Source organism: Pleurodeles waltl, chromosome 8 (assembly GCF_031143425.1).
Source record: "Pleurodeles waltl isolate 20211129_DDA chromosome 8, aPleWal1.hap1.20221129, whole genome shotgun sequence".
In the NCBI taxonomy this organism is placed as follows: domain Eukaryota; kingdom Metazoa; phylum Chordata; class Amphibia; order Caudata; family Salamandridae; genus Pleurodeles; species Pleurodeles waltl.
In genome coordinates this window covers 1,379,531,367-1,379,548,266 of record NC_090447.1, presented here as the reverse complement: position 1 = coordinate 1,379,548,266, position 16,900 = coordinate 1,379,531,367, and the positions used below count along the sequence as shown (strand labels likewise).

General features: G+C 44.5%; 1 protein-coding gene across 1 annotated transcript in view; it reads right to left on the bottom strand.

Moving 5' to 3' along the window:
* The window catches only part of MAML2 (mastermind like transcriptional coactivator 2), a 496,815-nt gene that overhangs the window by 201,455 nt on the left and 278,460 nt on the right, over window positions 1-16,900 (bottom strand). The window contains exon 2 of the mRNA XM_069202396.1: window positions 14,653-16,035. Within this exon, the coding sequence (XP_069058497.1) occupies window positions 14,653-16,035 (1,383 nt within the window). The remainder of the gene's footprint in view (window positions 1-14,652; window positions 16,036-16,900) is intronic.

Below are 16,900 nucleotides of genomic sequence, written 5' to 3'. Positions count from 1 at the left end.
AACTACCTAAAAGTAAAAAAAACAAGCATTTACAATGCAACGGGTCTCGCGTTTGCTCATGTTAGAGCTGATCGCGTTGTAAACTCCTAACCCGACATTTCACCTATCGGGCAAAAGTGCATTTATGTACATAACCCGAAAAAGTGAAATTAACTATGTAAAGCGCTCGACTTCTGCCAAGCGAGATCGCGCTCGTAAATTAGAGAAAAAGAAGTCCACGAGCCCGATGGAAAACAGCGAGCCTCGCATGTTTTCTGTACTTGGTCGCTGCGCTCGAGGAGGGCTAGCCACCTGAAAAGGCATGACGTATGCGTGCCTTCGACTAATGAAAGCAAGAAGATTTTATTAGGCAAGCCCACGAACTAATAAAAAACACTGACGTGAAGTTGACAGGGCTCCGAGCCCTTTTCTGAATACTAAAGCGTCTCGCTGCGATACGCATGCGCGAGCGCATGCAACGTAGGCTCGACCCTAAAAAATATAAAGAGAACAGCAGATGCCCTTGGAAGGCAGTTTTAAAACTCTACATTTTACTGTCACGAATTAAATAAAATGTGCTGCTTGCATTTATATAAATACAAGGTATTCTTTTGTGTCTTAATAGTGAGGGATGGCTATCGATAAAGCCATAGATGCGTCTCAAATTGCAGCTGGTCCTAATTCTCTTACCATGTACTTTGAGAATGTGATATTGTGTCAATAAGGCAATCAACTAGGGTGACACGGTTTCCTTAAATGGAAACATTTTGCTGCCCCTTACTGCCTGTCCCAGCCAAATGTGTGGGTGTGCCATGTCAAAGGGCTGGCACGGGCAGGATACTCTAGAACAAATCAATAAGTTAAAAGTGGTATCCTGCTTAGTAATGTTAAAAATGAAGGCTGCAAGAGTCATATTTAGGGGTGTGTGAAATTTGCATAACTTGCTTTCGCGTACATATGCAAAATGTAGGGAAAATTACACAAAATTCAGCAAAATTATGTCAGATTCAATCTGTCATTTAATGTAATAGTTTAAAGTAAAATGAGTCTTCCCGTCGATTTTTGACTTGAGGACACATTTCGCACTAAAAAATGGTACGTAATACAAAAGTGCTATGAACACCAGCTGCTTGCATTTTGGTTGTTCGCACTGCTCCTACGCTACTATTCTGCCATGAATGGTGGCGCAATTATGTGACTTGGAGTAATGGTGTAATTTTGGGAATTTCACATAACAAGCACAATGCAAAATTCCTAATATTTTGCAAATTATGCTTGCAGAATTTACATTTTGCATGTGCCTACTCATATTGAATCTGGATTACCAAACAAAAATGACAACTCAGCATTGGAAAATTTGAGAAACCCTGCTCTAGGTCTTAGATGTGCACACATGGTAACTGAACTGATTCAAGTGAGTTTAAGGTCTAAACGTTGACAGTGGACCTGAGAACAGTTGAATTGCCACAAAAGGTTTGAGGCCTGAGGCATGTTGCAAGCCACAACTTTGAACAATTGTTTAGTAATACCAATTGGATAAAGGTAGATCCACCAACGCCACTGATTTGGACAGATCATTTCCTAATTAATTTCCAAATCATATTGCCTGAACATTCAATTCTTTCTTCGTTGAGAAGCTACTCGCTGTTCGCCCATGGACGGAAATTAATCAGGTCAGTCTGGGGTCTTGGAAGACATTACAGACATTGACTGGCCAGTGGCAATATTTCATATGTTTCTCTTGACATTATGGTCTCTTTTAAATCTTTGAAAGGAGTCAATGTAAACACCAGGCTAAGTGGAAAATGCGAGCTTAGAAGAGAGAAGTAACAGTGTAAGAAACTCGAGAGCCTGGTGCCCGCCCAAACCTCCTCATGACAAATTCTCTTACAAACACTACCTAGGTGTTCATCAGAAACACCTAAGGGAGGCACATAGGAGCTTCCTGGCTGGTAGGATTCAGAAATCTGGCTCTTCTGCTAATGACATTTGTAAAACCCTTACAGAACACACAGTCTGATTCTTGCAGGTTGTGTCTCTCCTTAACCACGTGAATAATTGTCACTTCATTTTTCTAATAAGATTAATAAAATATGTGAGGACTCTATCAGATAGATCCTCTATACAGCAAAGCCTGGTACTTTCTCCCACCTCCTGATAAACTGAGTCAGCTGCGAAGATTTGACCACATTTCTCGTGAGGTGGTCCGGGATCTGTTTTACTCAGTCCAATCATTGTCTCCTGATGATCCATGTCCACCTAATCGGTTCTTTTTTCCCTGTCTTTGTTTGCTGTGGTATCTTGGATGAAGCAGAACCGTCTTCATCGTGATAGGGGGGGAACTGAAATCATCCCGTTTGGCAGAGCTACTCAGATCTGGTGTGATGCCTGGTGACCCATGGAATTGGGCACTCCACCTTGCCCAAAAAAACTTGTAAAGAATCTTGGCATTCTGCTTGATTGCAAGCTTAACATGGCAAATCAAATTACTGCTATTTGGGGTACTTGTACTGGAATCTTTCGCTTCCTTAGAAATGTCTTCTCCTGGCTCCATCTGAACTGTAGCAAGACCATTATTCAGAATGTCATAACCAGCCACCTTTACTATGACGGTGCTCTTCTGGTTGTGGCAAATGAGTCCCTTATGTTGCACCTGCAAGTGGTCCAGAACACAGCTGCCTGTTTTGTCTGTGTGGCAGTACGAACGGTATAAAGGCAACTGAGAGGCGCTGTTATTACTCAGGTAAGTGTTTTATTTTATATTAAAGGGTTAACTGTTCGTTTTCAGGGAGCATGGGGTTTTTCTTTTAGATTTAGGCAGGGATCTCCGTCTTTGACTGATGGTTTCTTCTGCCTTTCTTTCCCTCTTCTTTTCCAGGTTATAGTTCCGGTGGTCTTCCGGCTGCTTTCAGGCTCGGGGTACCGGAAACATAAAGGACAGAAAACGCAACGGTAAGTGGGGTGGATGTCCACCTCTATTTCTCTCTAAATTATGACAGACTGGGGAAAAATAGGGAAAAAACAAAAGGTGGGGTTTTGCAGGTGAGGAGTGGAGGGGGACCAAGTGCTCACTGTCGGGGTTTTTTTTAGTGCCCGTAAAGTGGTTCACACGTGGAGTCCCGGTGTCATAAACAGTCCTCCCACTCAGCCCTTTTTACCACCCCTCCCCAGTCCTTTTCCCAGTAGTGTCCCGTTTGTGAGCCCACAGGGACCGTACCTTGTTAAGCCACGACCCTCCAGGGTCGTGGCTGGCGTTCTCGTGGTCCCTTAGTTGATCTCCTTCGCCAGGGTGACTCGGTTCCGACACCTTGGTGGACACGGGATCCCTTCTGTCGGATGTTTCCGGCCAGCCGTCTCGGTAAATCTCCTTCTCGTCCTCGGGTTTCCTTCTTTCTTGTTCCGCTGCTCTCTCCTCTCCAACCTCCTCCAGCTTCTCTCCCCGTTCTGCCGTACTCCCGGGGCTCTTCAGCGTCCCGGGCCGGAAACCCTCCGAGGTTGCCCCGGCAACCTCGGGACACCTGCCTCTCTCTGGACGCGTTCCCGTGGAAACGCCGGGACGCGGAAATGACGTATCGGAGGATCCCGATACGTCATTTTCAGGACGTTCTGCCTTCGTGAACGGGAACGCCTGGTCACACACCTCTTCCCATGAACGGTCCTGTTCGAGGACCGTGGTCGAGTCCGGAAATCGAGACAGATAATCAGCAGGGGCCTGCTGTGATCCTGGTATGTGGCGTACCTGAAAGGAAAATGGCTGCAGTTCAAGGAACCATCTCAGAATCCGGGAATTAGTGTCTTTATGTGCGGCCAACCACGTGAGGGGGGCATGATCCGTAAAAAGAATAAACGGTCGACCCAACAGATAATACTGTAAAGCGTCCACGGCCCACTTGATGGCCAAACACTCCCTTTCAATGATGGGAAAATGACGTTCCCGTGGAAACAGTTTTCTACTGATATATATTACCGGGTGATCACGACCCTCCCCGTCGGGTTGAGCTAGAACCCCCCCCAGTCCTACGTCGGAGGCATCCGTGTATAGATGAAAGGGTTTCGAGAAGTCGGGACACCGCAATATGGGCTCTTTGGTCAGATAGGATTTTAGTAGTTCAAAACTAGCCTTCTGGGAATCTGAAAAAGGTACTAACTGGTTGGGGTGTGCTTTAGATAGTAAATCCGTGAGGGGAGCTGCAAGGGTGGAATACTCAGGTATGAACCTTCGATAGTAGCCGACTAATCCCAAAAACAAGCGTAAGTCTTTTTTAGTTTTTGGGCTAGGGGCGTGGAGAATGGCTTCTACTTTCTTGGTTTGAGGTTGCAGAGTTCCCTGGCAGATTTTGTATCCTAGATATGAAATGTCTGGTTTTCCGATAACGCATTTTTTCGGGTTAGCAGTTAGCCCTGCTCTTGCGAGAGTGTGGAATATCTGATGTAAATGGTTTAGATGATCTTCCCAGGTTTCACTAAATATAACTACATCGTCTAGTTAGGCTGCTGTAAAGGTATGAAATGGTTTTAATAGCCTATCCATTAACCTTTGAAACGTGGCAGGTGCTCCGTGCAATCCAAATGGTAGTACCGTGAAATGATACAGACCGGACTGGGTCGCAAAAGCCGTTTTTTCTTTATCTTCCGGGTCTAAAGGGATCTGCCAATACCCTTTAGTTAAGTCTATCGTGGACATATATTTGGCCTTTCCGAGTTTTTCGAGGACGTCGTCTACTCTAGGGATTGGATAGGTGTCAAACATGGAACTTTCGTTAAGCTTCCGGAAGTCGATACAGAATCTGATCGTACCGTCCGGTTTTGGTACCAGAACGACTGGGGAACACCAGGGACTATTCGATGGTTCCACTACTCCTAGTTCTAACATTTTCTGTATCTCGTGCTCCATAATCTGTTTCCGTGCCTCGGGGATACGATACGGACGTAACCTAACAATTTTACCTGGTGTTGTTCTTATCTTATGGTGTATCAAGGTGGTTTTACCCGGCGTTTCTGAAAAGAAATGTTGGAAGTGTTTCAGTAAGCTATACACCTGCCCCTTCTCTAGATTCGTCAAGGTTTCATTTACCAAGGGTAACCCTTTTTCCTCATGGGATCCGGTGGGACAAAACTCAATATTTAACTCTTTACTGGGACATAGGAACCTATTCACTCGTATGGGACTGTCAAGGTTGTTGGGTTCTTCCCATTTTTTAAAGAGATTTATATGATAAATCTGGGTTTTCTTAGGATTGGACGAGATTTCAATCAAATAAGTAACAGGAGAAACTGATCGGATTACCCTATGAGGGCCCTGCCATCTTGCTAGGAGTTTGTGTTCTGAAGTGGGACGCATTATTAATACCTGGTCTTCAGGTTGTAAAACCCTCAGCTTACTCCCTCTGTCGTAATACTGTTTTTGGGTTCTTTGGGCCTGTTCCATATTCACTCGGACCTCTTCCCATATAGTTTGTAGGTGGGACCGTAGGTTGTGGGCATATTCTAACAGGCCCTTCCCCCTCCTTCTGCCTCCTCTTCCCATGTTTCCACTGCCATGTCTATAAGGGAACGGGGTTGTCGGCCGAACACTAACTCAAAGGGGCTATGGCCGGTTGAGGCCTGCTCATGGGTTCGGATAGCGTACAAGACCAGTGGTAATTTATGATCCCAGTCTCTCCCTGAGTCCTGTACTGCTTTTCTCAGTAAGGTTTTTATTGTTCGGTTGTATCGTTCTACCAATCCATCCGTCTGTGGATGGTAAACCGAGGTTCGGATTTGTGCAACACCTAACGTTTTACACACCTGTCTCATTAGATTAGACATAAAGGGGGTCCCCTGGTCGGTAAGTATTTCATGGGGAAACCCAATTCGAGAGAAGACGGTTATCATTGCTTGGGCTACTGTCTTGGTAGTTATACTTGTCAGCGGAATAGCCTCGGGGTATCGGGTGGCGTAATCCACCATAACTAGGATATATGTGTGGCCTTTGGTTGAGGGTACTATGGGCCCAATCAGATCCATTCCTATCCTGCTAAAAGGAATGTCTATGATGGGTAGGGGCATCAGCTGTGCTTTTTTAGGTTTACCTGGTTCCGTAAGCTGACACCTGGGACACTGAGAACAATATTTTCTTATGTGTGCAAACACCCCCCGGCCAGTAAAATCGCCTGAGGAGGTATTCTTCGGTTTTCTCTCTTCCATAATGACCCCCACCTGGTTGATTATGGGCCAGGGTCAGGATATAATCCCTAAACTGTGCTGGTACCAATAGTTGTTGTTTACGTTCCCCCGTACGATTAGTGGTTATCCTGTATAAGAGGTTTTTCTTAATTAGGAAGTAAGGACCCACCTCATCGGTTTCTTCTGACTTTGCGGATCCCCAAGCCTGAGTGAGGGATGGATCTTCCCTCTGGGTTTGTTGGAAACTGATAGGTGCTTCGTGTATTTCTGCTACAAGTCTTTGGGTTTGTTCTGGGTCCTTCTGATCCCTGAACTGTCCTTTTCCTTCCCTTTTCTCTCGACGTGAAAGTTTCCTACGTGTGACAGGGCACTCAATATCGTCGTCCGCAAAAGGTGCTTCCCTCCACCAGTCCTGGGTCCCCTTGGGGTTTCTAACCTGATCCAGGAGTTCTTGGAAATGTTCATAGTCAGTCCCGATGATACATTCCTCAATCAATTGTGTCATGATTCCCATAGGCAGGAAATCCCTGTGGTTTCCCCACTCTATTGTCAGTATTTGTAACGGATACTGCTCTTTGTCCCTGTGAATACAGCAAATATTCACCCACTGTCTTGGTTCCCTGTCAATGGGTCTTATAAGATCTTTCCTCACCACAGATTGGCTGCAGCCCGAGTCAACTAGAGCACATACCGACCGTCCGTTAATGCTCATTACTTGCTTAAACTTCATGTCACCTCTTCCGGTACACAGTACCCGTCGTCGTGTTACTCCGATCTCCATTGGCTCACTACTGTCATGTTTCCTCGGACACATGCGGGCTATGTGTCCCCATTCCCCACAATTATAACATTGGGGCCCCTGTACCGGCGGGTTTTCTATTAGTCTACGGGAAACGGTCTCGTCAGGAAGGGCTCTCGGAGTACTTTTTGGACTGGACACACCCATTTTTATGCTGGGTCTGGGTGGGACGCCCCTTACATCTACAGAGCGATGATATGCGCAGGCTAAATCGATCGCCATTTCAGTATTTACTTTTGGATGTTGGCGAATCCAATGCTTTGTAGAAGTAGGTAAGGCATCTAGGTACTGTTCGAGAACAATGGTTTGTATCACCTCCTCACGGCTATTCCCGATAGGACCTAACCATTTAAAAGCCAAATCCTTTACTCGATAATAGAAGGTACGGGGATCCTCACTTGGTCCCCATTTGATTTTCCGGAATTTGACTCTGTAGTATTCTGTGTCATGTCCCACCCGTTCCAGGACGCTAGTCTTTATTTCTTGGTATGGTGTGGTGCCCCCTGGGTTGGCTGCTTGATAGGCAGCTTGTAATAAACCGGTAAGTAAGGGTGCGACATACTGTCCCCATCTATCCTCAGGCCACTGAGCTGAGGAGGCCACTCTCTCGAAGTTAGTGAAAAATGCCTCTGGGTCTTCCCATTCTTGGTATTTCTGTAACACGGAACTGGGTACATTGGGGTGGACCTTACTGATAGCAATAGTCTTGGTTAATTTCTTCATAGCGGTCTCGTGTACCAGCTGATTATTTGCAAGGATGGTCGCCTGGCTTTTCAAAGCCAACTGTAAGGCTTCCCTGTCCTCTTTTGCTTCTCGTTGGTGTGCCTCCCATACCAACTGCAAATGTCGCTGGCCTTCGGCCAGTTGTTTGATCATATCCTCCAAAGATGGGCTCTCACTCATGGTTTATACGGTTCGTACTCGGAGTGGGTAATTTCTAATCCCACTTCTGACACCACTGTGGCAGTACGAACGGTATAAAGGCAACTGAGAGGCGCTGTTATTACTCAGGTAAGTGTTTTATTTTATATTAAAGGGTTAACTGTTCGTTTTCAGGGAGCATGGGGTTTTTCTTTTAGATTTAGGCAGGGATCTCCGTCTTTGACTGATGGTTTCTTCTGCCTTTCTTTCCCTCTTCTTTTCCAGGTTATAGTTCCGGTGGTCTTCCGGCTGCTTTCAGGCTCGGGGTACCAGAAACATAAAGGACAGAAAACGCAATGGTAAGTGGGGTGGATGTCCACCTCTATTTCTCTCTAAATTATGACAGACTGGGGAAAAATAGGGAAAAAACAAAAGGTGGGGTTGTGCAGGTGAGGAGTGGAGGGGGACCAAGTGCTCACTGTCGGGGTTTTTTTTAGTGCCCGTAAAGTGGTTCACACGTGGAGTCCCGGTGTCATAAACAGTCCTCCCACTCAGCCCTTTTTACCACCCCTCCCCAGTCCTTTTCCCAGTAGTGTCCCGTTTGTGAGCCCACAGGGACCGTACCTTGTTAAGCCACGACCCTCCAGGGTCGTGGCTGGCGTTCTCGTGGTCCCTTAGTTGATCTCCTTCGCCAGGGTGACTCGGTTCCGACACCTTGGTGGACACGGGATCCCTTCTGTCGGATGTTTCCGGCCAGCCGTCTCGGTAAATCTCCTTCTCGTCCTCGGGTTTCCTTCTTTCTTGTTCCGCTGCTCTCTCCTCTCCAACCTCCTCCAGCTTCTCTCCCCGTTCTGCCGTACTCCCGGGGCTCTTCAGCGTCCCGGGCCGGAAACCCTCCGAGGTTGCCCCGGCAACCTCGGGACGCCTGCCTCTCTCTGGACGCGTTCCTGTGGAAACGCCGGGACGCGTAAATGACGTATCGGAGGATCCCGATACGTCATTTTCAGGACGTTCTGCCTTCGTGAACGGAAAACGCCCGGTCACAGTCTGCTATTTTCCATTTGGCATCTCGACAGGCCCGGTTCTGAGATCTCTTCTTTGGCTACGTGACAGGAGGTGCTGTATATTTTTAACTCCTTTGCCATGCCTTCGACCCTTGTACGGTGAGGGTCCAGTCCACCTTTTCCCAGAAAGCCAGGAAACTTATATCATCTGACACTGTACTAGCCACCCTCAAAAAGGAGGACGCTCTCTTTCTTATTTTGCAGCTTACCATTGGAATAAGTTGCATTTTCATATTTGTTCCTGTTACAGTTTTATTGTTTTAAGAAGTTAAGAAGTTGCTTAAACCTGTATTTATTTAGCCATCTTTCCCCTTTTCTGAGTTGTCTGCTTCTCGCCTCTCTCTGTGTTAGGTTTATAGTGCCTGGCGGGATACTCCTGTTGGAGTGAGCTGTCTGCACTATATTACATTTTGATAGCACAGCATAATACAGCATAACCCAGCACAGCACACCACAAGACAGCAATTGTTCTGAGAAGTTCTTTGTAAATAGTCTAGACTGTATGGAGCACTAAAGGGGTTTTCAAGTCAATAAGCTGACTGTCACGTTTACCTGCTGGTCATTTTAATTACACTGAGTCCTACTCTTTTTAGCAGTCTTTATATGACCAAGGGTGAGTCTAACCCCACTGCAGACACCTTACCTCACGCTATAGAAGTATCAGCATTTTAGAGAACTTCAGTATGTCATGCCTCCACCTGAGTATATGAGAATTGAGAGATCACCTGCAAATACAGCACCAAATTCCCAAATTTATCTAAGAGGTGGAACCTCTCCGCACAGGGAGGGACAAGGTGGCAAGGACTGTGTGAAGGAAGAATATGGCTTTACAACCTCATCCCGCTTTCTTGCCATAGCTGTAACCTATATAACAAAGTAGTACCTCACATGTTGTATTGTTGCATTAAGAAGGAGCAGGTGACAGAACCCTGTTGGTAAACATTTGCTTCTCTGGTACCACCTCAGCATCAGACTTAGGTGCCATATACATGTGTAACAGGAAGCCCATGTAGTCACATTACAGAGGACCGCAAACAAAGAACGTGCTAGTCAACCTAAGAGTCGACCCGCCGCATACATTGTGGTCCCACCCCCTTCCTGGAATCTCCGTGGCTGCTAATTTAGGTTACTCAGGTACGCCCCATAACCCCATCAGCTCAGCAGGGGAACACTAGGGGGAACATTAGAGAAGATTCAAAGTCCACAAACAATTCCCCAACCCCCATGAAAGATCACACATTGTCTGTCCACATAGACCACTGGAGCACTATGTGCATCTGCAGAATGGGTCAAATGTTCCTCCAGGGAGTAGGCAGTAGGGCACAACTCTGGAAGGATAATACCCACCATGCAATGGAGCTGGGACACAATGCGAGGGCAGATAGTTGAACTACTACTCAAGGTGAGCTTATCCTACATATATTTTAGATAGAGTCACATATGAAACATGTAGTTAAGTATCAACTAAGATAAAGCATTCCATAGTGGAAACATTTAGTGTTATTTGCACAAAACTCTCATATTGAATGCTTGAGAGAATAATGCACGAACAGGAAAAGGTCGAGGGTGTTGGGGATCAAAACTGTGTTTTAACACTCTCCTTCCCTGCCAGAGATAGAAGATGCAACAATTTCCCTCAAACCCAGAACTTGTTCCAAGATTCATAAGGAGCAGCATTTGCTAGTTTTCAGTTGATTTACAAAGGCTTTCACCATAATGTTGTGCATTGAATATTTACTGTTTTTCTTTGCCAGTCTGGTGAAATCAAACAGATATAATGGACACAGCACAGAATGTTTAGGTTTCCATGTGGGAATGGAGGTTTTGCAGCAATGTATTTTTACATGATGCTTGAGTTCCATGGGAATCCTACAGTGGGTGGTTGTTGTTAGAGTAAGCTGAGGCACATGTAGACTTTCTGAGGGGATAGCAGCCAAGGGGCGCGTCAGCAATTTGTGTACTTTGCTTGCTTGAAAGTAGTTGTTTATAAAAGCTTTCAAAGGAACAGCTAACGTCTTTGCATGTCTGCCACCCAGGATTCCTTGCAGGGCTCTAAGATTGTCAACAGAAGACCTAGTTAGTAAAGACGAATCTGTTGATGGGGGACCCTGGAATAAACGACTAGGTTAGACTGTGGGGTTGACAACAGATTAAACTGAGTATACTGGTCTCTATAATGAAGAAGCTGCCTGTGGTGCTACAAAGTTCCTGAGTTTACAGGACAGCAGTGACAGCCATTGGAGACTATGGATTTTTGCACAACAAAGAAGAGTTCATTGCAACTGTTGATTACTCTCACAGCCCTTCCTTCGTGGAAAGAAAGATTGGTGTGGTGTGATGCTCCAAAAAGGACAGTGATGACTCCATGGAAATGATGACATAATATTTCAATATTGCAGATTTTGTAAGTCTTCCTGAGAAGTATTACTTTTTTAATCAGGGTTTTTATTGTGGTATGCTTTTGAGGATTATTGCTGTTTGAGGGATAGGACTTTTGTGCTAGCCGGACTCCAATATGCAGCATTACATGCCCCTGCCTAAAGCGGGAAACCTTAGTACATACCACGACCCAACCATGACTCTAAAATCCTGCAGCACTTCCACAGTCACTGCTGACAGATATGAAGAACTTATTGTGCAGAAAACTGTACTCACATCCCGTTCAAACAGCCACACAGTTACACTGCACGTGTTGTGATCAGATGAATTACTGCAACAGCCTACTAATTGGACTTCCTATATACCCATCCTTTCCACTGGACAAAACACTGAACTTTACTATCAGAGCACTTTATAACCCATGCAAGCACACTTAAGGGTCCCCCTTTTCTCATCAAATCGCCTGGTTATCATCTGAAACAGTGCAACATACAAACAACTAAATCAGTTTTCTAATACTATAAATGATCCCCCCATCTACCTATCTCGATTGCTAACAAGCTATGTGCCTTCTCACACCTTTTGCTCAACTAACATGAGCCTGTTTATCTCCCCCAAACCTCTGTGTGCTGCTTCACGATTCTGCTCACTTTAGCTACTCTGATCTCACCTCTGGACCCAACTCCTAGTTGAACTGCATTCCATCTCCTCCCTTCCTGCCTTAAAATCTAACCTACTCTTGTTTGAAAGTACACAACAAAGTCTTACCAAATTACTCTTGAACTCCCATGCCATCACACCACCCTAATTTAAATATGTTAAATATGTTGAGTACATAAATTACCTAGCCTGTCCAGTGTAGACTGTTGCCTGTTGCATTTTTGGTCCTTTGTCACGATGCCATAAGTAGTTTCCGAGAAAACTGACTTTTATTGAGCATGTGACCAGGTACAGTCACCAGCATAAGGGCTTTTCTGTAAAATGGGTGTTTTGTATGCTTGCAATAGAGTTTCACACAGAAAGCTTCTATAACTCACTTTGTAGGTTTTCACATAAGTGAATCCTGCTTGGAAGGGGTTATTTCTGTGCTGCTGCTTTCAGTTTGTTTTTAAAGCGTTGGCTGCCACATCACTGAGCTTTTATGTTAACAATTAGACTTGAAGGGAATGGTTGGCAATTTTGCAGCCAGTAACTAAGGGCAAACATGATCCGACAGGAAGCAGAGAATCGTTTAAGTAAGGCACCTCAGGCTTTGATGTCCCATACCGTATTGCTGGATGACCACTAACTAGACAAATGACTTTCAGTGACCAATGGACTGAACAAAAGTGTCCTGAATAGCATCTACAGCAATATTGCTTCTTTGAAGCTAGTGATATAAAATATACACCCAATGGAACAATATATTTGTAAACGATATTCTGACCTACAGCCCTGGGGTGTGGTTGTGCTGGGATGGAATGGGCATGTGTGGTTTCAAGGTCATGCCATATATGCTCCTCTGTATGTTTGTTAAGCACCCGAAGAGTATCTTCCTGAAATGGCGCATTCTGTAGGTAAGTGTGTTGTTCTGGTCTAGCAAGTATGTGAGAAGAGGTTGCCCTGGAGCCCCAGTACTGAATTTGATGAATGTGAGAGGCCTAACACTCTTAAGATGAGACAGCAGGTGAGATACATGGCTGGGTGAGGGTAGTGATTGGGCTCCTTCTACTGGTGACTCTGATTATTGCGTGTGTCCCCATCATATTTTAATAGAAGTCCAGTCTTCCCCTTGTTCATTAGTAGCTTATAGCAGGATCACCTAGTGCCTCTGGTCCAGCTATCTCTGTGAGGCACTGAGTGACATAGTCCATAGTAGTGATCTGAGCATGCATCTCTTAGGAAATGAATGATACCATTCTCCTGAAAATTGGGCAAGTTAGAGAAAAGAGTAAACCCCTGCTCTGTGCTTGCTGGCAACCGGGCTATACAAACAGTTTGGATCACAGCTGATGGTGGACCACGTACTCCCCTTCACAATGCAGATGCATCTGTGGTGACCTTGGACTGCTGGGCCCCGAACAGTGTACTTCCTAACCTTAAACAGTACAGGAATATACAGTAAGAGAATCTGACCTAATAAAATCTAGTGATGGAATCAGGTTTTTACAAATTAGTTACTACTGGGAGTGCTCCAGTAAGATGTGGTGCAGTTTATTATTTAGAACTCGGTGTTATTTGTTGAAATGAAAATCTGGATCTCATTATTATTTGTAGGTTACAATACCGCAACGAAAGCACATTATAAATTCTTCCATAGTAAACCTCATAAAGATGCATGGATGTGTTACAATGTAAACCATTTTATGGCATTCCGTACACCTGATTCTGTTTCTCTTCAAAGACTTAAATATCAGATTTCCGACTCCGTACTGTGACACACCTGAATGTCTCATAAAGACACAATGACAGGCAAGGATATACATATTGCATATGTTTTATGAGACGAGCACCATTGCCGACAATATCTTGTTAAAGTTAGCTTTGGAATGTGCAAACGTGTGAAACAAATTCGACATGAAAACGCAGAAAATGCAATAATATCATGACCCACAAATCTGGACGCTTTTCTGAATTAGTTTTCGCCCTCCCCTTCTACGGATAGATTGTTAAGAAACCCACTTTACTTTGTGAAAGAAAAAGGTTTTTCAATTTTATGACTGGTTCTCCCCTACTTCAGTGTTGTATCTTGAAGTCTAGACGAAGGATTACACGGTCATGTAGGAAATGGTGCCTCTTTCTACCTCATTTACACCAATATGTACACACACCATTATGTTTTTGCCCCTGTCACATGACTTATGATAAACGAGTATTGCCTCATAAAAGCCAGTGAGGGCTAGACAGGGACAACAGCGGGCTCTCTTGGTACCCAGACTGTGTCCTTGGTAACCTTGGCAATGTCCAGTGTCAGGAGTCATGAAGGCAAAAGCAAGAAAAGGAAATAAAGTTGGCCAGTTTACTTTCGGTAGCCTCCACTTTTACTTCCTGGTCAGCAAGTACGAGACTACTGATGGGATAATGGATGGACAAGGGATCCATTTTGTGATGCCAGTTGTTTTTAAAGATTACATCGCTTCCCTTCCGCTTACACTTGAATTCTGATGAATTTAAGTCCATGCATTGCCTCGTAACAAGGCAGCTCAGAAATGAATCTGGAGAACCTGTGCATACAGAGACCTCTTGCTTGGGGCTGAAATGCCAGGTACGAGGCAGTCTAGAAAAACTTTAGTAGTAGTTTGTCATGGGTGAAGGTACACACTACATTACATCTTTAAGTTTTATTCTGACTTTTCTCATAATTACATTTATAAACACATACTCTTTTCACAATACACATCTGTTATAGAGGGCTATGCATCTTACCTGACGGTGCTGCAAAACAGAGTACTGCAATCCCTGGTCATGATGGTTTTGCAGCATTTTATGAAGTATCAGCTTCTGTTGCAATGACATTGCCACATTTGGAGGTCGAAGAAGTGACTGAGCCTTGGTAGGGTGCTGCTGCTCCTGGGTTGTTGCAGAAGCCTGCTGTTGCTGGGTGTAATGCGCAATCGAAGGTTTGCTCTGGGAACTCAAAACTGAAGGCACCTGCTGGTTTGTTTGTTCTGGGCTGAAGTGGAATAAGGACTTTGTGCTGCTATGATGCGGCTCACCTGCTGCGTGAGGATTATTTATAAAGTTCAGGTCTTGGTTTTTCTGTTGCATCATCATGTCCATGTGATTATTTTGGGTGGTGGAGTTAGGTTTATAAAAGTAGTTGTTCATCCCCTTTGAATGGATGCCATTGTTAGGCATTCCAGGTATTTGTGAAGTGTGTGGGCTGAACTGCTGCTGACGAATGGAAGGACTTGGAACTTTTTCTTGATTGAATGAGCCTGGTGACGGACCAGATGATGACAATGTTGACCAGTTAGATGCCTGATTCTGCTGGTGCTGCTGTTGCAGTTGAATTAATGCATGTTGCTGTCTGTTGGCTGCTATTTGTTTCAGTTGTTGTGCATGGGATATCTCCTGCCAAGTAGGCAGCACTCTGTTGGAACAGGAAGACTGCGCTTGGCTCAGAGGCACGGAAGTGGCAGTCAGTGAAGAAGTGCACATTGCAGCACTGGCAACTGAAAAAGCTGGTCCTGCAGAAGAAGGCCTCATCTGTGGAGAACCTGCAGATGCCTGGTTTGAACCAGGTGAATATTCAGTTTTTATCACTATTTTTTGCACTGGCAAAGATGGTTTAGGTGAGCTCCTTTGGTTTTGTTGTCCCAGATCAATATTAAATGGCTCATCTTGCTTTATTGTGATATTTATCATGTTCTGGAGCTCCAGATCACTCATTTGTGGTACTGGCATATCACTTAGTTCATTGAACAGTTCCTGAAGGTCTGCATCCATCATCTGATCAACAAATTCATCTTCATATCTGCCTGGGTACATGTTTTCAGAAGACATTTGACAATCTAAGTGCTTGCTGCAGGGCATGGACTCACCTGGCTCTTTCTTTATGTCTTTGAGAGCTAGGTTAAAATTATCGTTATTGGGCTTTGCATGTAGACCCTGCCCATTAGCCAACATTGCTGAGGAAGGAAGACTTAGCCCATTGTTAATTTGATGTCCACTAACTCCTGCTAAAAGCTTGTCATTCACCTGCATCCTCTTGCTGTCAAGGAATGCACATCCAGAAAGGCCATTTTGTCGCTTGATGTTTCCAAGAGATGGGTTCACCACCAGCTTTCTCTTCAAGGAACCTTGAAGCTAGAATTTGTAAGAGAAGATCCACATGTTAGAAGTTGATCTCAAAAACACAGTCACAGCTTATGTCCATAGCATGTAAGTTGTTAGGTTTATTCGGAACAAAACATTTATGCTTAGTACCACCCAGAGTCCAAACTGTGTCAGCAAGTGCTCCAGGAGAGCAAACCATTAATATTCGATCAAAAACCAATATATTTCATGAAACAAATAACCCAGAAAATCCTATGCCCATTAATGATACATATACTTTTCTAAAGTAGTCCAAGTAAGCAGTAATAGTGTGGAGGGCGATCCAGGGTGGTAATTGAAATGAGCTGAGTCAGAAGATCCAAAGAAAAACCAAGGGCACATACTGCACCCTTTAACCATCCAGTCAAGAACATTTCTATTTTAACCAGAACTGAATTGAAAATCTTAATTTAATTCACAATATTTTGCATGATCTTATGGTTTTTCTTTTAGGGGGTTCTTAGGGCACCCCAACTGTGATCCTGGTGTAACATGAACGTTTTATGTAAATAAACTGCAATGGGTGACTAGTTTAGGGAAAGGACTAAGAAAGGCAATCCGTACAGTAAATGTTGGCTTCACAAATGAAGTTGTTGATTGCTTGTACTACAGTGATTCTAAGAACTATACTGTGTTTTGACGAAACCTCACAGTGTAGAAAATGTCCATTCTGTCTCAGAATTTGTTGGTGGTCTCGTTAGAGAAAAAAAGGGTTCTCTGATCATGAGGGTTGCAATGAAAACCTTACACAGGTATCCAAGCATCTCTGTGCTGTAGATGTAGACATAAATTGTGCCGTATCCTTCCATAAATTATAAACGTTTGCATTTTTCAGTCTTTAAACACAACTGAACCT